The sequence below is a fragment of the Mus caroli genome, unplaced genomic scaffold, assembly GCF_978045245.1.
Source record: "Mus caroli unplaced genomic scaffold, Mus_caroli_1 scaffold_5, whole genome shotgun sequence".
NCBI lineage: Eukaryota > Metazoa > Chordata > Mammalia > Rodentia > Muridae > Mus > Mus caroli.
Genome location: NW_028227260.1, coordinates 97,683,733 through 97,705,101, shown reverse-complemented (window position 1 = coordinate 97,705,101; position 21,369 = coordinate 97,683,733). Strand labels below are relative to the sequence as shown.

The window sequence follows — 21,369 nt, the reverse complement described above, 5'->3', positions numbered from 1 at the left end:
AACGCTCTCCGTGTACACTTCATTTCTCCTCAGGTTTTTAATTTTTAACACTTTACCTTATGACTTTTATATTCCTCATCTTTTAGTATATTAATGTATTCATATTTTCATTTTTGCTTTAGTCTTCATGCTAAAGCTATGAATAATTTATGCACCATGCTTACAGAATTAGATAATTCTCAGTTTCTATAATTACTCTTTCTTGTGAGTTGGATGCCTTCCCATGTTGAATTTTCACTCATTAGTATCTTTTGCTTTCGTGTTTGCTTGTGTCAAGGGGCTCAGAAATATCTACTCTCAGCTTCTGCTTGGGAATGCCTTTATCCCTTCTTCCTTCTTTAGAAAAGATAACACTACTGGGGATAATAAGTTCAGCTAACAGATTTTTAGTACTATGAAAACCTCCTCATCGTTTGAGTCCTTGGTTATAAGGGTAGACAAAATTGAGTTAAATTTGCCAAGTGCCATTTGGCTTTTCGCTACCTGTATATTTGAACCCTTTTCAAGGGCTGGAAAATGTTCTGGTGTTATTAAACTGTCCACTCCTTTGCCAATCTCATGTCTTTTCTTGATCAACCAAATATTTGCTCTTTTCATACGGTCCAGAGTTTTCACAAGCTTTCTTCATTTCTTCTTTTTTTTTTAATTAGGTATTTTCCTCATTTACATTTCCAATGCTATCCCATTTCAAACGTCTGTTTTCAAGACACCTATATTCAAGCTGACTTCTGTCTAGTTTACCCTACTTTTTGTTTCTTCCATAGTGTTGCTGTTGTTGTTGTTGTTGTTGTTAATTTTGCTGAACATATTTTTCAGCTCAAGAATCTCTGTTCAATTTTTAATTTCTCCCATCCTTGTTAAGTTTCCTTATTAGATTATCAACATGTTTCTTTAAACTTTAAACAACTGTTGTAAATGCTCTGCTCTATCTAAGCTTTATCCTATACTGATTGCTATTTGATTAGTTTCTGGTACCTTATTTTCAATACTAAGTGAAATTATGTTTTCCTGAAAGCCCTTGATGCTTGTTGCATGTAGTGTCACCCTGACATTGAAGGGTTCATTATTTATAACAGCTTTAGTTGTGCCTATCTTAAAAGAAATTCTAAGCAGGCTGCTTACTTTCCCAGAGCCTGAAGTTACTTCCATTGTTTTGGCACTGAATAACACCCAGGCACAAATTTGCTGAGAGTCTTCTGTGGATGCGTTGTCAACATTTTTAGGCCTATACAGCAATCCACATGCTGGTCTGTTCCAAATAAACTATTGGCATTTCTTAAGAAGAAACAGGAGAGGACCAGAAAGATGGCACTGCTAGTAAAGGTGTCTGTCATCAAGCATGACAACTTGAGATCAACTCCCAGGTCCAATGTGGTAGAAGGAGAGAACTGACTCCCACAGGTTGACCTGTGATCTCTGTATATGTGCTGTAGCATGAGCACACCCACACACATACACATACACGCACAAAAAATTCACTTGAAAATATAACGAAGATAGAGTTGTGAAAGAAAAGGAAAAACAAAAAAAATAGTATGTCTCAACAAGTTATTCTCTGGGGCCAGGGTCAGCCTCAGGTTTCTAGGTAGTCATACCTGCGGCTATTTATACAATTATGTTGTGTCATACCCCAAACCCACAACCTGCTATGATCATTATAATCCCAAGGTAGAACCAAAGCCCACACTTCTATGATCCATTTATTATTGAGGTAGACACATGTCTCTAGATGGCTGCATCTCACTACAGGCATTGCTGTCTAGAATAAATATCTGGCAGGCTCAGGCTAGACATCTTCACCAAGCACTACAGCTATTCCAAATGCTCTGTCTACAGGTCTTTAGTAGCTGCCCATGGTTAAGTTTTATCAGTCTAGCATAAACTTTGATGACCAGGTTTTCTGCTTGATGAATGGGCTCTTGGGCCTTGCTCTGTGGTCTGAGGGTAAGATTGTGTTGTGAAAGTAGGCTCCACTGTTCACTTAGGCTTATGGCAATCTCACAGCAAGGACCTATCACACCCTGAGTAGGAGTAATCAGTTCCAACCACAGATTAGTTCAAACCACAGATCTACCCTGACTAGGATTCACATCTGCACCTCAAACCATGCTTCTAAAGACCCATCTGAGAATACTGATTTGCAGATACTTGGCTGGCCAAGGTTATGGGATAGGTAGTAGCTATTCTTCAATACTTTTCGCTGCCCACTCATTGGCTGCCGCCACCAGATTAATTGTAGTAATTCTCAACTCAATAAATGCTAACTTTTCTACAAGCATGCTGGAGTGTACTCCAGCTTCTCTGGGGGAACCTAAGGAAATAAGTAGCACTATGGAAGCCCAAGACTGAATGGAATAGATGGAAGGTGGTGGAGAGTGAGACACACGGACCATTGGAAAGAACACTGCCCTGGGCAGAAAGTTGACAGTACAGTGTCTCTCCTTGAGGAACTCAAAGGTGTCATGTCTCAGTTAGTAAATCCCAGGGAGAACCAGACATCAGAAGAGCTCAGTGCTGGAAACTGTCTGCTCCTGTCACTCACAACCTTTGCTGTGATCCTATGGATCCTGCTTTCACTAGCATGTCTAGGATATGCATGTCCTAGATATACATTCTCTGTTTCCATTCCTGGCTTCAGACTAGGGAAAGTGCCTGCTGTTGGGCAAATGGTTCACATTAAGTTGATCCATATCCTAATTATCAGTTGATTGTCATTGAGACCTGAACTGAGAGAGCCACTGCCAGGCACATTCCCAACTTCTTGCCGTTAGCATGAAGACTTCAGGCCCACAGCTTTAAGATTCATGCCCCGATCGCACAGGTACTGCACATGGAGTAGTCCCAGAGAGACAAATGATTTGCAGCAGAAAATACCAAAGCGACTTTTGAAACTCTAATAGCTTTCTGTAAACTTGGGTTGTTCCTTTGACATGGCACTTTCTTTACTACTGCAGGATTAGGACTCTTGGTTTACTCTCAAGGAAACCTGTTGTAGAATGTTCACAGTAGATGTGAAAGAGAGTATAAAACATCCACCCCACCCAAAGGAAGAAATAAAACATTCAAATTATCTGAGAAGTTTCCTGGGTACCTACTCTTTTCTGAAAGATCATACCTAGTGCTGACTTCCCAGAGACAACTCCAGAAGCAACCCTAGACTCTGAGGAGTTAAGGAGCATACTGTAGATTCCATTCACATAACCAGTCTTCTACCTAGAGTTCCACACATGGTCCTTAAAACACAGGCTTTGTGCTCATCCTTACTCCTTTTGACATGAGGACATTATGGGCTTTTTATTGTGCTTGTTGCATTCTGATTGCAAAAGTAATCTTTTCTTTTGGAACTGAACTTGGAAAATGCACAAAAGTATTTTTTAAAATCTGCAGACCTCAAGGGATAATAAAATATGTAAATATGAGTATATAGTAACGAAAGAATAACTCCTGCTAACATACTAGAATACAGCATTTTTTCTATATAAAAATATATATTTCTTACTGCATATTGCTATCAGCCTACATATATAACTTTTCCTCCTTCATTATGAAACATGACATGGTGTAGAAAGGTGTGGAAGATCTATGTACACTGAGTAACAAGAAAGTGAAAAGTAGAGAACTTGTTTTTGCCCATGGTCAGGTGAAGAAACCAACTGCTGTTCCTTATGAGCACACTCCACACACCACAACTGCCATAATTCCCATTCTGTTCTGGATAGTTTCACAACTTACTGACATTGGGTGGGTGGGTGGTTTTGTTCTTTGGTAGGATCTCACTCTGTAGCTCAGACTGGCTACAGACTCATGGCAATCCTCCTTACTCAGATCCCAAGTGCTAAGTATCACAACCATGTACCACCACACTCTGCTAAAAGAAGTCACAGGACACTACTAGCTAAATGCCTCCAGAAGAAAGAAAACCGAGCTTTCCCAGTACTACTTTGTCCTCAGTTTGGCTTTAGGGGGGAGTGAGAGCTAAGTTCCCACCTCAATGTTGGGACATGTGACAGAATTGTGGACAGAATTCTAGGTGTGAAGAAGAGATGGCGCAAGCAAAGGATCAAACCTCGTGTCTGCTAGGGTTGGGGATAGGCACACCCCCATGAATGTAGAGGCCTGCTTATTTCTTCAACACCTTTCAGCCCATGTGGTTTTTGTTGGCCACTTCCCCATCTTTGTCACAACCTGGTACCAGACTGTCTGAGTCTCCTAGAGCATGCTGAAATTTTCACCACCTAGACCAAGTTGCTCAATGTCTACTGTTGGCAATTCACCATCCTTGAGGCTTCTTTGCTCTGTCTGAGTGGTTGTTGTTTGAGGGCTTTATTAGTTGGTAGTCTTACTATTGTTTCAAAAAGTGTTCTGGCTATGTATCCCAAATTACCCCGAGACCTTGGGTCTATGCAGTCCTCTTGCCTTTCTTTCTCTTCTGTAGTAGCTATAGTGGCACCTATATGTCCAGGTCTGCTTTTTAGCCTCACTAATTATGATGCTATTATCTCCTCTTATGTATTCCCTTTCCTGGTGGGAATTTATTTTTAAAAACAAAATTAACAACAGAGACTGGCTGTAGTTTCATCAGTCTTTGAGAGAGAGTGAGTTTAGATGCATTCATTAGATTTGCTCTTTCAATCAGGAAGTCTCCAAAGGAAATCCTGCCTCTCCCTTCCTTAGTTGTCTGAACCTGACTGTCAATTGGATGTCTCCCCTGGAAGCCCAGAGCCTAGAAGCAGTGCTTGCTCTGTCCAGCAAGAAGACAGACACCAAGGGAACATGAAGTTGTGAGGAGACTGCCTTGTCTTGAAGCATGATGATTAAAAGCCTAGATTTTTTTAAACCTCAGACCCTGGCTCAGCCAGGCTACTTGCTCACTGCAGGTGTTTGAGCTAGCTGCAATAAGGAGAGAAAGAGATGGCATTCAATTTTGGCTGTTACTGACCCAGAAGACTTCTGTGTAGCTAAGGTGTGTGTTTTCTGCCTTTTATTTAACGGAGAACAGAAACTGCACGACATAGCCTAACACTGTGATCCAAAGAAAGAAGATTGTTAGGGACATTTTAACTCCCAGAGGCTTCTAGGCATAAGATCAATCTACTGCTACGTGTGAGACCCACTTAGGGGAGAGTATGCCTTCCTTTGCCTCCCTTTGTGTTTTGACTGGGAGTGATAGAGATTTTCAAAGTGTCTGTTACTATCTTGCTGCACCTGAATGAGTACTTCAGGCCACTCAGGATTGTGCTGCTGAAATAGGGCTGCACTGACTATCTGCTGGAGTAGCTTCCATGTGCCGTTTGCAGGCTTCTCTTCCTGATGGACTACTGAAGCACTGCAAGCATATGGTAATGTTGATGGAGGTCCATTTCTTTCTGTTTTTTTCCTCTTTATTGTCTGAGAATTTCATGCATGTACACAATATGATTTGATCACATCTATCCCTATTCTGACTGCTAATTCCTCTCCTGACTCCACCAATACTGTTCGCTTCCAGTATCACATACTCCTTTTTTTTTTTAAGCCATGAAGTCCACTTGGTATTGCCTGCATGTGCATGTGTAGGACTTACACAGGCCTTGTGCATGTACTCACAGCTACTGAGAGTTCATGTGAGTGACTGCCCTTTTATGTCTGGAAAACTCCATTTCCCTATAATCATCTACTACCTTTTCTGTTACAATCTTCCACTCTAGGGTTTGGAGGAAGGAGTATGATATAGATATTCCATTTAAGTCTATGTACTCAAGTCTCATATTCTCTCCATGGTAACCAGTTGTATGTCTCTGCATTCATCACCATTTATTACAAAAAGAAGCTTCTCTAACTAGGGTTAAGAAATGCACTAATCTATGGGAATAAAAATGAATTAGGGAACCATTTAAAACTATGCCTACCTAGCAGACTAATTAGTAGTAGATTCTTCCCCAGGATCTACAACATTGCCAGCCATGAGATTTTGGACCAATTATTAACAGTACTGAGGTACTTTAATACTCATTCAGGTACTCTTTCACCTTATGAAAAAGGCCTTAAATCCAATTGGCAAGTGGTTGTCCCACACTCTAACATCTGTACCAGTTGGTGTATCATGCCAAGCCTCTTACAGCTGAAGCTCACAGTGACCACAGCTGGATGAGATTCCTGATTCCTTTTCTCCTCTGGAAGCACTCACAGCTTATGGATGCTAGTCAGTAGTAGGGATGATGCTTCCAGGTCAGTGCCAGCTTGCTTTCTCCAGGTTCCATAACTCAGGTATCTTCAAGAACTGGGTTTTACCATCCTCTTCTGAAGAGTAACCAATAATGGGGATTGCCAGTAATTATTGTGAATCTATAGGACCACACAACTAAAAAAGAAGTAACCCATGTCTGACACTAGACTTTTATTTGATAGCCTATGATTGATATATATATATATATATATATATATATATATATATATATATATATATATCACCTATTATAGGGTAAGTCAATTTAAATTCCATATGTGTATATGTGTACTTTACTAATTTTCTACAGTAATAAGTTTCCATATGGTTTATTCAAAGGTCTTTGATGTTAGTTGTCCCTCCCCATACTCCCTCTGATACCTTGCCTTCCCATACCTCACCTCATTCAAATGTTTTTTGATCAATTACTCCTTGTTTCTACTATGCATCAACTGTGTTCTATCTACTGAAAGCCTCTCCCATGATTCCTTAGTCATTTCCTAACTCTTATGGGTAAATAGAAGTCCATTCCTTAGTAATTTCATCATTAAAGCTTTTCAAGAAATGAATTACAGAGAATTCCCAAGAAACTAAAACAAAACAAAACAAAAACAAAAAATGAACAAACCTTTCATTCTCTATAAATAAACCCAATGCCTGGCTTTCACAATCTCATCATGGACTAGAACAAGTTTCAGAACCCAAGAAATGGGTGTATATCAGGACTTTTCACACTCCAATGTTTAAAGGAGTATTTGCACTCTCACATCTATAATCCCAGAATTACGGAGGTAGAGGTTGGAAGATCAGAATTCAAGGTCAGCCTCAGCTACATAGTGGGTTCAGGAAGGTTGAGGACAGTCTGGAACCCATGAGAACTTGTTTCTGCAAAACTTCTATAGAACAGTATTTAGAGTTATCAAGGAGATAAGCAAGTAGGCATGAAGAATTGTGAATTCTAGAAAATCACAGTCCTCCTCTATCTCACCTTGATGAACTTGCTCCAAGGACAAATGGGAATTTGATGAGCTACCCAAGTAGAGTGGCAGCAAGCTAGCTTGCTAGCATAGCAAAGGTCATCAGAACAGCAAAGAATGCTTGAGCCTGAGAGGGAATTGCTTGTCCATTTTAAATGAACATGTATTATTTCTAAAATAGTCCAGCTAGTCATTTTCTTATTGCCATATTTAAATATATATAGTTTATCTTAAAATTATTGTAACCTCCCCTGACATACCTTGTCTGTACTTTCACTATAACACTTTTCCAATTCAAGGCTTATTTTCCACATTACAACTTAGTACATGCTACATGTGGATTTGGGAGTGAAGTAAACCCATATCCACATATTCCTTTGGTACTAAATAGCTGTGTGACTTTGGGCAACTTAGTTAATCTCTCTGGGCCTCCATATCCTCATCTGAAAAGTAAGGTCTATAGTAGATCCTACCTCATAAATAGCTACTTGTAAGGACAGAGTGAGATCAAATGTTTAAAGCCCTCTATTTAGTCCTGAGAGCAAAATAAATGGTCAATAAATTTACCAGTGTAGGTTTTATTGTTATTTCAAATAATATATGTATAGACCATACTTCTACAATATATCATCTACTTGAAATAGTTCTCCTTGATAGGTGGTCACTGTTTCTTATAGTTAGTTGAATGCATCAAAATGTTTTTGCTTTGTTCAAGGAGTGAATATTCCCCTTTCCATTGGGCTTCTGGGTGAACACAGTAGACTACTTATAGCTCAAGGATGAAAAACAAGAGACACTACTTGACACAGAAAAAAAAGACCACTCCCCATTATGCAGGCTTCCTCCCTCCTTTGAGACTATAGCTGCTGCTAGATGCTTGTGTGCTTGTTAGGGAGACAAGGCTCAACAGCCACCTCCTTGAAGTTGTGAAGCTTTTGCCAATGTGGGCATCAGAATAAGGTTATTTTCATTGCTGTATCTGAAGGAACTGGATCATGCATTTCACACACTCAGAAACAGTGAAATCCATGACACATAAAACAGGATGGCAAGGAATGCCCACACTAGCCCCAAAACCTTAATACCCTGCCGGGATCTGGTGCAGTGAGGACTGCAGCTCAGGATGTAGCTGAGAGGAGGAGGCACAGGTTTGGCTGGTTTTACACTCACCTCAGCACATCTACACACTAGTGCCTACAAGCCATGGTAAATTGTGTGCTCTATTATGAAGGTTGGATAGGGGTGGGAGGGATTTGAAGGTGCCAGTCACTGTCAATAAATCAGCTATCTGACTTAGCTTTATTCCTGCTTTTAACAAGTCAGTATTGCTTAAGGCAGGACATCACTCACATGAAGCCCTTTTATGGGCATTAAGTATTCTCCCAAATCAAACAAAATGCATTTTTTAAAAAAGCATTGGTACTATGGGGGGGGGGGGAGATGTCACAAGGTAAGTACGTTTTCTTTGGAGAGATATCATACCTTCCAACTGACCTTAAAAGGAGTCTGTGACCCATAGCAAGCTAAGAGCACAGAGATACTTGGTTTTGCTTGCCCCAGACCAGTTGATGTATATAACCACAACGCTTAAAGATTCCAATTAGTTGGTCAGGGCAGTGACAAAATCAGTCAGAAGCCTTTTGTGGCCAAACAGCTGATGGATTGTTCAATCGCTTGTTGTAGACTCATGTAGACAAAGCCTGCAAGCTTGGGGAAGCCAGGCCTCCCCATGTCAGCCTGGGGCGACAGCCCCCATCCCGCCAGGCCCTGGGGAGTGAGTCCTTCCTGCCCGGCAGCTCCTTTGCTCATGAGCTGGCCCGAGTCACATCCACCTCCTCGTACAACACCTCAGAGGCAGCCCCCTGGGGCGGCTGGGATCCGAAGGCCTGGAGGCAGGTGCCTGCTCCACTACTGCCTAGCTGCGATGCTGCAGGTAAGTCACTTCCCCATGCCTTGCTTTCCCCATCTGTCAACGGTGGCACAATCCCCTGCTCAGCCTGCCCACCTGCCTCACAGGGATTGGGAGGAATTCAGGAGGTGGCAGCTCTGAAAAGTAGGCCCTTTGCAACCAACAGGGCTCTGTACATCTATGAAGGATTTCTACTACCTTTTACATTACTTTTTTTCTTAGCATTCGTTGGCAAAGTGAGGAACTCAAGCAAGCAGTATAGTCCAAGCACCTTGGCCTTAACTTTCTCCCATTGACACCTACTTTCTAACACCTCATTTGCTTCTATGCTTGACTGCCTGCCTGCCTGCCTGCCTGCCTGCCTGCCTGCCTGCCTGCCTGCCTGCCTGCCTGCCTGCCTGCCTGACCCTGTGTCCCAGAAGGCAGGCTACACCTCCAAATCTCCTACCCAGTGCCTGACTGTCTGATACCCAGTGAGAATTCAGGAAATTCAGGAACTCCATCTTCTGATAGTGCTCTGCTATGGGCTCCACCTCCCAGTTTATTCTGCGGCCTCACTCGGGAGTCATGCTCCAGAAAGAGGCATCTGGGTCACCGCACAAAAGGATGGGCAGTCTAGGGAGACATGATTCAATGTCTATGCCGAGACTACCAAAGCTACCTATGAGTTTGGCTCAACCTCTCTCAATTCTAGAGTCTAGAAGAAATGACTCGACACACCTCAGAGTCCCATTAGTGGCCCAGAGAGCAAGGTGATGGATACCAGCCTTGGCAGATTTCATTTGAACCATAAAGTTATTGTTCTGAGGCATGAAATATCAATGCTCACAGGATGTCTGCCCTGTTTGTATAGAAACCTGCAGAAGATGGTCATCGAGCTGAAAGGACCTCCAGAGATTCTGGCCTTTAATGGAAATTCTGCTTTAGTACACACAGCTTTGTTCTCTTTATCCTATGTGCCCTGGCCTGGAAGAACAAGCTGTGCTTTCCAGTTAAGGGCTATTGATTTCTCTCTCCCTAGAAGTCACAGCACTTCTTAGCGTCCCCCTTTTCAGCTGAAACCAGAAGAATCTTGTCCAGCCCAAAGCTCCCAGGGAAACTGAATTATCAAACCCTCAGGAGACTCCATCCACTCTGAATATCATGTTTTCACCCAGCCCTGCCCAGCTCTTCCTTGGCCTTAGAAACCACATGAGAAGATTCCTGCTAGTTTGCCTGGAGGATTCCTATTCCCAACATCACAAATTCTATGCTTAGTCCAGTGCCTTTCATGGTGCAGTGAAGGCTCAGGGAGATCTCTCCACTTTGAGATTTAGGTCTGCATTCCATTTCAGTCCCTCTTCACTTCAGCCAGTGGGTCAGAGTGAGCCCGCGGTTTCTCGTACAGAGACAGAAGAAAGACAGGTCTCCTCTGCCTGGGAAGCATCCCTAGCATTTAAAGCAAAGACTGCAGGGATTGGCCAGCCCTGAAACCACCAAGACTAGGTAGGAGGGGCTTATATGGGCTCTGGTCAAGAGCAAAGACAACCCTAAGGTACAGATGAGCTACACAAAGCTCTGTCATTTAGTTGTTATGACATTTCTTTTGTGAAGCCCTGGTGATGGCTTCAGAATGCTCTAAGGGTAGCCCCAGCAGTTTAAGTGAATCTTGCAGCCATTTATGCAGAGGGGCGCAGAATGACCTCAACAGACCAATACTACACTGGGTCTTGCCTAATAAAGAAATGGTGTGGCACATGTGGTTATAGTGTGACCTGAAGGCTCTACTTATGCCTGTCCACTAAGTGTCCCTTCACGTTGCCATAGTGCCTTTAGAAGACAACCTACCTACTTGTGTCTTGTCCATTCCCCTGCCTTGTGTAAGCTCCACACTGATAGAAACATTCAGTAATAACCACATGGTGGGCACAGTCTGGCCCTGAGCATAGCATCTGTAAATATTTATCAGCTGACTGCTGAAGTGATTGGTTGAGCTACTCTGTAAGCCTTATCTTCCCAGGTAGTACTCAGACAGATAGGATTGGGGGACCTCACAGTGATAGGCATGGGGTAGTTGCTTTCAAGTCCAGCTTCCCAAGTCCACAAAAGAAATGCTTTTCCTTGTGGAGTAATAGACACACTATGCCAAAGCTCATTAACCCTTGGAATAAATAACAGAGTGCCTTCTGTAGCCTAGTCGGCTGGCTTCCATAGGGGACACTTAAAGGGCAGTGCCTGCTGCAAGAGCCGTTGGGTGGGAGGTGCCTTGTCGAGAAAACAAGCTCCTCTTCTCTCTTTCTCCTTTCCCCTTCTTCCTTCTTTTTCCTCATCTCTCTCTGTCACCTCCCCTTTTCCTTTCCTCTCCTGCCCCTGGAATCTCCCATCTCCTGCTCCTTCTCCCCAGTTCATCAGGGTCTCTTTCCTTTGCCCCACTCTCTCCATTCCTCTCCTCCTCACTCAGTTCTCTCTCCCTCTCCCTCTCCCTCTCCCTCTCCCTCTCCCTCTCCCTCTCCCTCTCCCTCTCCCTCTCCTCCCTCTCCCTCTCCCTCTCCCTCTCCCTCTCCCTCTCCCTCTCCCTCTCCCTCTCCCTCTTTCTTTCCTATCATCCTCTTCTTCCCTCCATCAATACTCTATATCTCTAGAAGATCACAGGATAGGTAACTTTTGTCCAAATCAGGCCACAATCCAGGGACCTTTTGTGGGACATACCTCTAATTCCTGCTGGTTTCCATGACCCTACCCTCACATTGGAGAGTAAGTCCCTTTGTGTAACTGTTGAGTGGGTAACACCTGATTTTCCCTCTTTGAGAATGAGAGAGCAGACCAAGGCTGTGGCACAGAGGGCCACAGGAGACATCAAGATGCTAACTAGATCTGATGTAGCACAAGCTCACTTCTGGTGGGCTTTGTGTTGAGATCTGTGCTGCTGATAGGCCATGGCAGCGTTGGGGCATCCCAGACCTTTTGCCTCTCTCCTACTTGGCACATAAGCTAAGGCAGTAGCTAGTGTCCTAAAAGCCTCAGAGACAAGTGGCAGTTTACAGATTCTTGAGTATCAGCATGAAGTTTCCAGAAAGGCAGGACCTGTTGATGAATGTGGTTAAATAGAGCCAGGAAAGGGTGTTCCAGGGGAAGATCTGGGGCTTTAGTTACCTGAGACTTTCTGCAGGTCCAGGCCTTAGGCTTCCAAGCGTAACCACAAAGGGAGAAACAGCCTTGAGCTCCCACAAAGCCTGCTAGTCAGTGTCCCATACAATTGCAGTTCTGGAAACCTGACTCATGTAATGACCCCTCCATATGTGCTTAGAAAAAGCCACCAGACCTGGGCTATCCCTCACAAGAGGGACTGTCACTAAGCAGCAATTCTCAGCCACCATTTCCTCCTGGTCACTGAAACCATTTGTCATTTCCTGTTTTCTCCATTTTCCTATGGCTCTAATTGTCAGTGTCAAAAGGCAACAACTGTTTTCTTGGGGCTTATCTTTGTAGCACATTGATTCAGAACAAAGGATGGGAGCCTTGTCTGCAAAACAAAGGAAGCAGCCTCCTCTGGAGGCCTGGAGAGAATGCCTGGCGCCCTCTGCCAGGGACTGCAGGACCCTGGTGGGAGCAATGGGCTTCAGGGCAAAGAGCCAGCTCATGGAGGACACACAGACCCAAGGGTCTTATGGAGCTGGCTGTCAGCATCCAGACAAGCATGGAAGTCCTGTTAGGCCCTAGCCAAACTTCCCCTAGACACACCAGAGACTCTAGGATGTATTCTTTCTTAGACAGAGACTTCCCTGCACCCTATTTATCCTTGTGAACCTGACCCAGGTCTACAGTTCTCTCTCTTATCTGATAGGCCAGGTGGACTAGGATCCCATCCTTTGCTGCCTCAAGTCAGCCTTTCTTTCTGTCTACCATGCTGCCTAACATACTCTCCCTGTCCATCTTCTCCTCTGTATTTTTCTGCCCTACCCTGATTTCTGTTGGGTTACACTCCTACCCCCCATCTGACCCTGCCCTTAGCCCCAGACAACACTGATACTTGAAAACTAATAAAGCAAACAGGGATGGTATCCAGATGGGTGTGGGCATCGGTGGCCTTACAGGCAGGAATGAGTGGAGCACTGGGTCTCCAGTCAAAGAGGCATTGTACTTGCTAGCCAGGTTGCTGTGGGCTGTCACTTAATCTCTTTTGAACCTCACATGCCACATCAGTAATCTGGGGACCTGGTATCCCTAGGAGGAAAAACAGAACTGAAAGAGCCATCTTTAGAAATGGTCACCCACCCAGAAAATCTTTAGGCAGATTCAAATGGACTGGACTGGGCTTGTCACGTGACCCCCCCCCCCTCTGAGTTATGGCCTCATGACAGGAAACAGTGGGTGTGAAGTGCTCCGGACAGTAAGACAGATCCACCCCACCCAACTCCCTCTAGCCCCAGTGCTTTAGTAGGAAGAGAATAGCTCTGCTGGTCAGCTGAGATGGAGCCTCACTCCCTGCAGCACATCCCCAAAGCCCCAGTCATAGCAGAGGCAAGAACTCCACAGGAAGCTGCCTAAGGGCACAGTAGAAAAGCAAAGCCCAGTCTCTGGAAATTGCTTATGCTGTAGTCAGTCTCCTCTGTGCCATGTGTTTGTCCTCTCTGCCTTGGCAGGAACTAAGGCCAGGAGCTGCTGCCAGGCTTGTGAGCTGGGCACACTCCCAAGCACTGGCCTTCCGCCCCACCCACTGCCACACCAGCCCTTCTCAGTGCAGAGAAGGGCTTCTGGGAGCATTTTGGTGGAGAAACTGGCCCTACCCAGGTATCCCATATCCTAAGATCCAATCTGGCACCTGGGGTCTCCAGGCCAGCAGGTGACCTAAGGGTGTGTGCTTCCTGGCAGCAGCCTTTGAGGGTTGGCATATTTGCAACAGACTATTTGAGAAGGGGAGAGAAATGGAGGTGGTAGAAGAGGGTGAGTCCTGACCTGTTATAGTCAGGTCCTGCCAACATGAGGGGCTCAGAGCAAGCTGCGGCCACTATGTCTGGCCTTCAGCCTTCATCAGTAGCCTGGCTACATTTTTGCCCATAATCCCATGGTTTGGAATCCCCTAATTCCAAACTGAGTGTGGGGCCTGAGACCCTGAAGTAGGGCCTCTACCACCTGAACACTTAGTGTACTTGGAGATAAAGACAGGAAGTTCCTCCCACTCTCTACTCTGAATCAGGTCAGGAGGAAGGGAAATGGCCAGTGAGTGTATGACTACTCCTGGTGTGGAATGGTATGTCTGTCTGACCATGTGACTATCCAGGAACATCTGTACCAAGATTCAGGACTCCATGAAAGTCCTGTAGAAATTGGCCCAAATAGCCCAGAATGTGCTCTACTCCAGCCCTAGCACCCCAGCTTACCAGCCATCCCTTGACTGTGTAGTTAGAAGTATTTATCCCCTATCCCCCATTGCTTACCATCCTCTGGATATAGCCACTTTATCTGAAGCTCCCAGAGTGACATGCCCAGATACCTGTTAGTACTATGGGTATAGTTTGGCCAAATCAGAGTAGTATAAGATGGTCACCTCCCTCCTTCTTCATACTTTGCTTCTAATAATGCAACCTAATGTTACATTTGCTCGTTTGGCAACCATATCTCACTGCTGACCCATCCTGAGCAGACTGGCATCCAAAATGTCTGTTTTTCTGTGTACTCTTGCTATTACACTCTCCTGCCCCATCCTATGCTGTTGTAGTTGGTTTCCTTAACCCAAATGCAGACTCTTTGTGTCTATTTGTAGGGTCTTGATGGGAGGGTGGGGCATGCATGTGAATGTGTGTTGATGTGTTCACTCATGCTTTTGCTGCACCAAAGTCAAGTCCTAGGTCCCTACACAGCAATACAAGGCTGGTGTTTATTGGTATCTGTAATCTAATATGGCCTTTCCATCTTCTGTTTAGCCAGAGAAGCAGAGATCAGGTCCTATGGCAATGACCCCTAAACAGCAGAATGTGTGTATCGCCCAGCAGATAACTCAATTTCAAGGTAAGTAGAAAAGATCAGTGTTTCCCAACAGAGCCAGTGAGGTGGATGGAGCATTGGTTGATTTCTGCCATGTGAACAGGAAGAAGTCTGGAAGTCACATGAGTGGTGCCCAAGATAGGGGTCTGAAAGTAATTCACCTGCCTCTAAGAGCACAATCCAACCCAATGGGAGCCCTGCTCATATGGTTCCAGTATCACTTTAAGTGAACAGATTGATTAAATGAAGTCCAATCTCTCAAGGTCCCAGTTCTGTTGTTCTTGCTGTTGCTCATTGCTATCTGGAGATAGGGTCTCATTCTGTAGCCCAGGCTGCACTTAAACTCCAGCTATCGCTGTGCCTCAGCCTCCCAATCTGTTTGGCGTACAAAAGTCCATCACCATCACCCCACCTTCATTGAGAAACAGACCCCTTTGGGCCTTGCCCTCCCCTCTAACATAAATGTTCCAATTTATTTCTAATGGATTTCATAGCCATTATCTCTGAAAGGTATGGGGTTTGAGATACTCTGCCCTAGATATTGGTTATGTGGGAGCAGAATTACTCCCACAGCCTCCACAGATAACTAAGGATTTTTATCCTATATTATACCTATCAATGTCATTGATATTTATTGACAGTAGTCAGAAAACCCCAGCTCCTGCTTCATGGAGCTCACAGATGCACCAAGGGGCTTTGGGGATGTGCTGCAGGGAGGGAGGCTCCATCTCAGCTGACCAGCAGAGCTACTCTCTTCCGACTAAAGCACTGGGGCTAGAGGGAGTTTCCTGTTTCTCCACCACAGACGGCCCAGGTCATGAAACTTCCGAGTTTTCCCTCTTTAGTAAGGACCGCCACTGTACTTCAGATCAGAACTGTGTGAGCCTCTAGTCTGAACACTGACACTGCCTAGGCTGTGGGACTTTGGGGGGAACAGAATTCTGTCTTCACTCCTGTGTATTGCATTTATCAGAGGGAAAAAACTAAAGCAAGCTCTGCCCTCTGTTGTCTAAGAGGCTGAGCTTTCTTCCCCAGGCCTGCCTTCTACAAAATAGGAACTGTCTGTTGAGGGATGGAGAGTGTCAGAATATTAGAGTAAATGTAGTCCTAGTACCTGCCTTCACAGAGACTCTAATATACACGAAGAGGCAGTCAATTCCGTCGGCATTTCAAGTCCAGCATTACTTGCTCTTTGTAGAGCAGTGGTTCTCAACCTGTGAGGCAAGACTCTTTTCTGGGGTTGACCTATCCTTTCATAGGAGTTGCATATCAGCTATTCTGCATATCAGATATTCACATTATGATTCTTAACAGTAGCAAAATTACAGTTATGAAGTAGCAATGAAAATAATTTGTTGTTGAGTTTCACTACATGAGGAACTATATTAAAGGGCCACAGCATGAGGAAGGTTGAGAACCACTGTTGTAGAGGATGCTGTGAGTACACAAAACCTTCATTCAAGGCTGCAAGCAAAGGAATAAGGCAAGTTGGTAGGGACTGGGAGAGATAGTCAAGGGTATGAATGGAGACAACATTGGGCCTGCAGCTCCTGCCCAGTGACCATAGCCCAAATAGAGGACATCTTTGGAACTAATCCATATGTCTCTTTCCATGCAGCAGTACAAGAACAAGTCATCTCCAAGTGTAACCAAACCAAGAAGGGTCCCCCATCCAACCAGCAAAAGATGCCACCCAAAACTGAGCTCCTTCAGGACAATCAGATTCCAAGAATATTACCACCCACAAGTCACATGGGTGTTTTGTCATCAACTCTGAAGAAGCAGCAAGTCAACACCGGCCTTCCATTTCCCATCTCCTCAGGCTTGGGTCAGGATTCCCTGAATAGTCTTGGCTCTGTCTGTCCCAAAGCCAAGGCCATGCCCTTAGAAGTGCCCCTGTCCAAGCTCTGTATCAGTCTCCTGGGCAGCCAATCCTTGACTCCCCACCAACTCAGTCTCCCCAGTGTGCCAATGATGTCTTCAGTGTTCAGTAATGCAGTCTGGACAGTGGCAGCTGCAACTGTAGCCACGCCAGTTTCAAAGGAATCACCCCTGAGCCAAGTAGATAATAGAATTGTGCCGCATTTTGATAGCAACTCCATCATCTTTGCCAAGGCACCCATGAGTATACCCCCAACAGATCTAGTATTTCCGTCTCAGAAGGTTGTGGTCCAGGCCAATCAGATGGCCCGAGGAGCCAGGCCTGGCCAGAAGGTGTGTGCTGCTCTGGCCAGCCACAGATTCAGCCTACTGGGCAATCAGAACCTTGTGCAGAACCCAGCACAGGGGCCCGTGCCTGTGTTGAGCACCAAGTCCCTCCAACAGAGCATAGCCAGCTGCTCTCCCATGAGTCCCATTCAGGGACTAGAGCCTCCAAGCTATGCAGCTGCTACTGCTGCTACTAGCCAGTCCCTAGGTACATTGATTCGAATGGGCACATCCCCTGAGACACAGGACAATGTCTTGCCTCAGGCCCAGTCCCCAATAGATGGTCTGATTTCACCATCATCTGCAGGCAGTGAGGTGGATTTCATGGAAGAGCTTTTGGAAGGCTCCAGTGTGGCCCCAGATGAAGACTGGGTGTGCAACTTGAGGCTGATAGATGGCATTTTGGAGCAGCATGCTGCTGCCCAAAATGCTACAGCCCAGAATGCTGACTAAGTCACCCAGGGTGCTGAGGAGCTATAAATCAAAGTAGGCTGCTCCAGAAAAGCCCCATGCCATCACTCAAAGGAGTGGCCTGAATCTTCAGCCAGCTTGAAACTGGCCCCAGACACCCACACTAGGGTCATAGTCTGAATTCTATCAGCCCTACCCGTCCCTCTATCTACCTGATAAATAAAAAGCTGGTGATTTTTCAAGCTACTTGTACATATTTGAAAATTTTGTAAATGGTTTTCCTAATCATAAATGACAGAAGTATTTATACTTGGTTTTGTGGCTTTGTAAATAAAGTGGCAGCTTTGGTTTCAATAGAGTTGTGTTTATTATACATTGTTCCAAATATGCAGACTGTGTTGTTCGCTCCAGTGATAACCTTGTTAAACCAGGTGGCTGAGTCACTGAGGTTTTCATGCCACGAGAGACGTGGATGTGACCAAGGGGTGTTGTGCAAACTGACAAATGCCAACTAGAAAGCCACTTGGTCATTACATTTCCACTCCATTACAAACTGTACTACCCAATGTGACTCTTAGTCTTTTGCAAGCCTTGAAGTCTCAGCTAGTTCTTTCCTAATGAACATTTACAGCAAAAGTCACCGTATGGTTAAGTGTCCCACAGACACACTCATGGGAGGCCAAGAGTGTCCTTTAGGTTTGGTTAAGAGAGGTGCAGAAATAGCCTGTGAGCTGAGCACTGTGTGAGCTGGCCACCTTGAGGAACTAGAGCGTTCCCTTCCCTTTGTCACCTATGGTGATCTTCAGCTGCAGAGAAAGCCCCAGCTTTAGATAGCTTTGGTGCACCATCACAGAGTAATGCTTTAAAGTCTGCTTTAAACCATTTGACACTCATTTTGATGTGAATCTCTGTGGCTTGGGGGGAAAGTCTGTAAACATTAATGGTTGATTTGGGGTTTGTCTTTAATGGTTTCTATTTGCAGTTCTTGTCATGTATATTTAAGTGTCTGTTAGAGAAACTCCACAGCCACTGTCCTGTAAACTTTGCTCAGTGTCCAGATTTTGTGTAATCACATTTTAATTGACACCCTGTATTTTGATTCAACATTTGAGATCTGGCATCTATTTTGAGTCAGTGATTTTTTTTTGTTGGATTTTCTTTTTCTTTTTTTTTTTTCTTTTTTCTTTTTCTCTTTGTTCTGTAATAAACAGCCAAGAGAAAAGTGTCTCTGTGTTTTCATTTTCTTCAGGAAGCATGTAGTCCCTACAAACCCAAGTCAGTTCTGACTTTGGTGCCCTCAGAGGATGCTTCTATCCTATGCATTGCAAAAGTTGCTGCAGCAGAGTCAGGATACTTGTGTGTATGTGTGTGGTTGCCTGTGACAAATTTCTCAGCATGTGCTATGGATGTTTCATTAGGGCCCAGAAGAAAATCAGTTTGACCCCAGTCCTTCATTTTATAGAGGCAAAAACAGGGAACAGACAACCACTTTGGAAATCCCATGCTAGGGACAGAGGTAGAGAAACACACTCCAAAATTCAGGGGCTCCTCACTACCCTCCTTCTCCCTTTGTGGGAGCACATACTTTTGTGTCCCTGACCAGATCCTGCTGCAGCACTACAATATGGGTTAACTGTGGCTCCAAACAGAACTGAGATCCACTTGCTCCATCCACTTGAGTTGAGGAGGTGACCCCTGGGCAGTGGGGAAGATATTGCAGACAACAAACTAGAAAGGGCCACATCTTGCAGAAAGGGCACCTATACATAGAGATTGGGTAGGGACTGACCCTAAGATGATGATGCGTCTGGCCCCACTGTTCAAGAAGTGAATCTGCACTTCATAGATTGCCTTAAGTCCTCAATGGTATATGCAGGAAGTTGTGCACACTTGCATTGTACCCAAAGATCATTTCCCCTGGTTTGGTCTAGCCTGTTCCACACCAAACTCTCTGTTTATTTGGAAACATGTAGTCAGAAGGGTTCAGCAAAGGTGCAAGGAGAAATTGGCGGGTTTTCCCTCTTTGGGTCCAGGACACTAATGGGAAGAGGCAAGACTGAGAGCCCCAAGGGTCCAGGTTAGTTGACTCTGTTGGTCTTCCTGTGGAGTTCCTATTCCCTTCAGGGTTGCAATCCTTCCTCCTATTCTTCCAAGAGTCACCATGCTCCATCCACTGTTTGGTTATGGGAATCTGTATCTGTCTGAGTCAGCTGCTGGGTGGAGCCTCTCAGAGGAAAATCATGCTCCTGTCTGCAAGCATAACAAAGTATCATTATTAGGGTTAGGGATTTGGTGCTTGCTTATGGATGGGTCTCAAGTTGGGCCGGTTATTCGTTGGCCATTCCCTCAGTCACTGATCCATCATCCCCTGTTCCTGCCTTTCTTGTAGACAGGATGAATTTGGGGTTGAAAGTTTTGTGAGTTGGTTGGTGTCCCTATCCCTCCACTGGGGTTCCTGCCTGGCCATAGGGGGTGGCTTTTCAGTGGAACCCAATCTTTTCAAACTCTCAGAAGATGCCCATACCCAAAACTCAATGCAGTGACTAAGAGCAACAGTCCCCAGGGATAAAGTAGCCTTCTCAGAGGGTGGCTGGGTAGAAAGTGTCCAGAGGAATAGTACTTATCTGAAATCCCTGGTTCCGTTGGCCTCTGCTCATACTGGTCTCTGTTACTGCCTCCTGAGCATTCCTTTTAGGTTCAGATAAGAGATGTGCTATTCAGTTAGTCAGTATACCCACTCCCTAGTAGAATTGTTCGTCTGCCTGAAGTCCTCTATTGTTACAGGTGTACATGGTACAAAATCCAGAAGTTACCCATTGAGATTTCCACGACATTTTTTCCTTCAAAACTTTTTAGAGACTGTCTTGTGTGTCTGTATTTACATCACACCCACCCCTCTTTGCCCTCCCCTAACTCCTCACATTTCTCCTCCTATTCCCTCAAATTCATAATCTCTCTTTAATTGTATCGTTACACACAAACATACACAATCTATTGAGTCCATTTGATTTTGTCCATATATACATGTGTTGAAAAGGAGGTACACAGATTGTCATAGAAATGAAGTTTCTTTATTTAAGAAAAAATCAAGGAGCTCCTGAGAATGGAAGTATGCTAAAGACCTGAGACAGGATCTGGGCCTCAAAAGCTCTGGACACCAGGTGTCTGGGCTCTTCCGAACTCAATTCCATAGCATCTACCCTTCCCACAACTGTGCATCATGTTGCTTTCTCATGCCTGCCATCCCTTACACATAGCTCCATGGTCATAAATAGTTCCAACCCTCCTCTCTCATTAGGTTCTTTCACTATTAATCTTGATACCTATTCCTCCTCATGCCTCACTGTCCTGTCTCACCACCCACACATCAAACAGGCCCCAGCTATCAATCAGACAAGTCATGGCAAGAGTTCTTGGACCCACTTGCCCATCCTTCTCTCTTAGTGGTCCCAGGGGAAGCAAAAGTTAGGAGCCAAGAAGCTGATTGTCACTTTGTTGATTTTTATGAGACAGAAGTTCAGTAATAATTGCATGTGGTTATCATACAGTACTGTGAAACAGTCCCTAGCATCTGCTGGTCTGAGAGTGTCTTAGTCAGGGTTTTTTTATTCCTGCACAAACATCATGACCAAAAAGCAAGTTGGGGAGAAAAGGGTTTATTCAGCTTACACCTCCAAACCTCTGTTCATCACTAA

General features: G+C 44.7%; 1 protein-coding gene across 1 annotated transcript in view; it reads left to right on the top strand.

Moving 5' to 3' along the window:
- Mamld1 (mastermind like domain containing 1) overlaps positions 1–18,826 on the top strand; it is a 102,968-nt gene extending 84,142 nt beyond the window's left edge. The window contains 2 exon segments of the mRNA XM_085838164.1: positions 14,995–15,079; positions 16,674–18,826. Coding sequence (XP_085694290.1) covers positions 14,995–15,079; positions 16,674–17,743 — 1,155 coding nt within the window. The 3' untranslated portion in view covers positions 17,744–18,826.
- Positions 18,827–21,369: the final 2,543 nt, after the last annotated feature.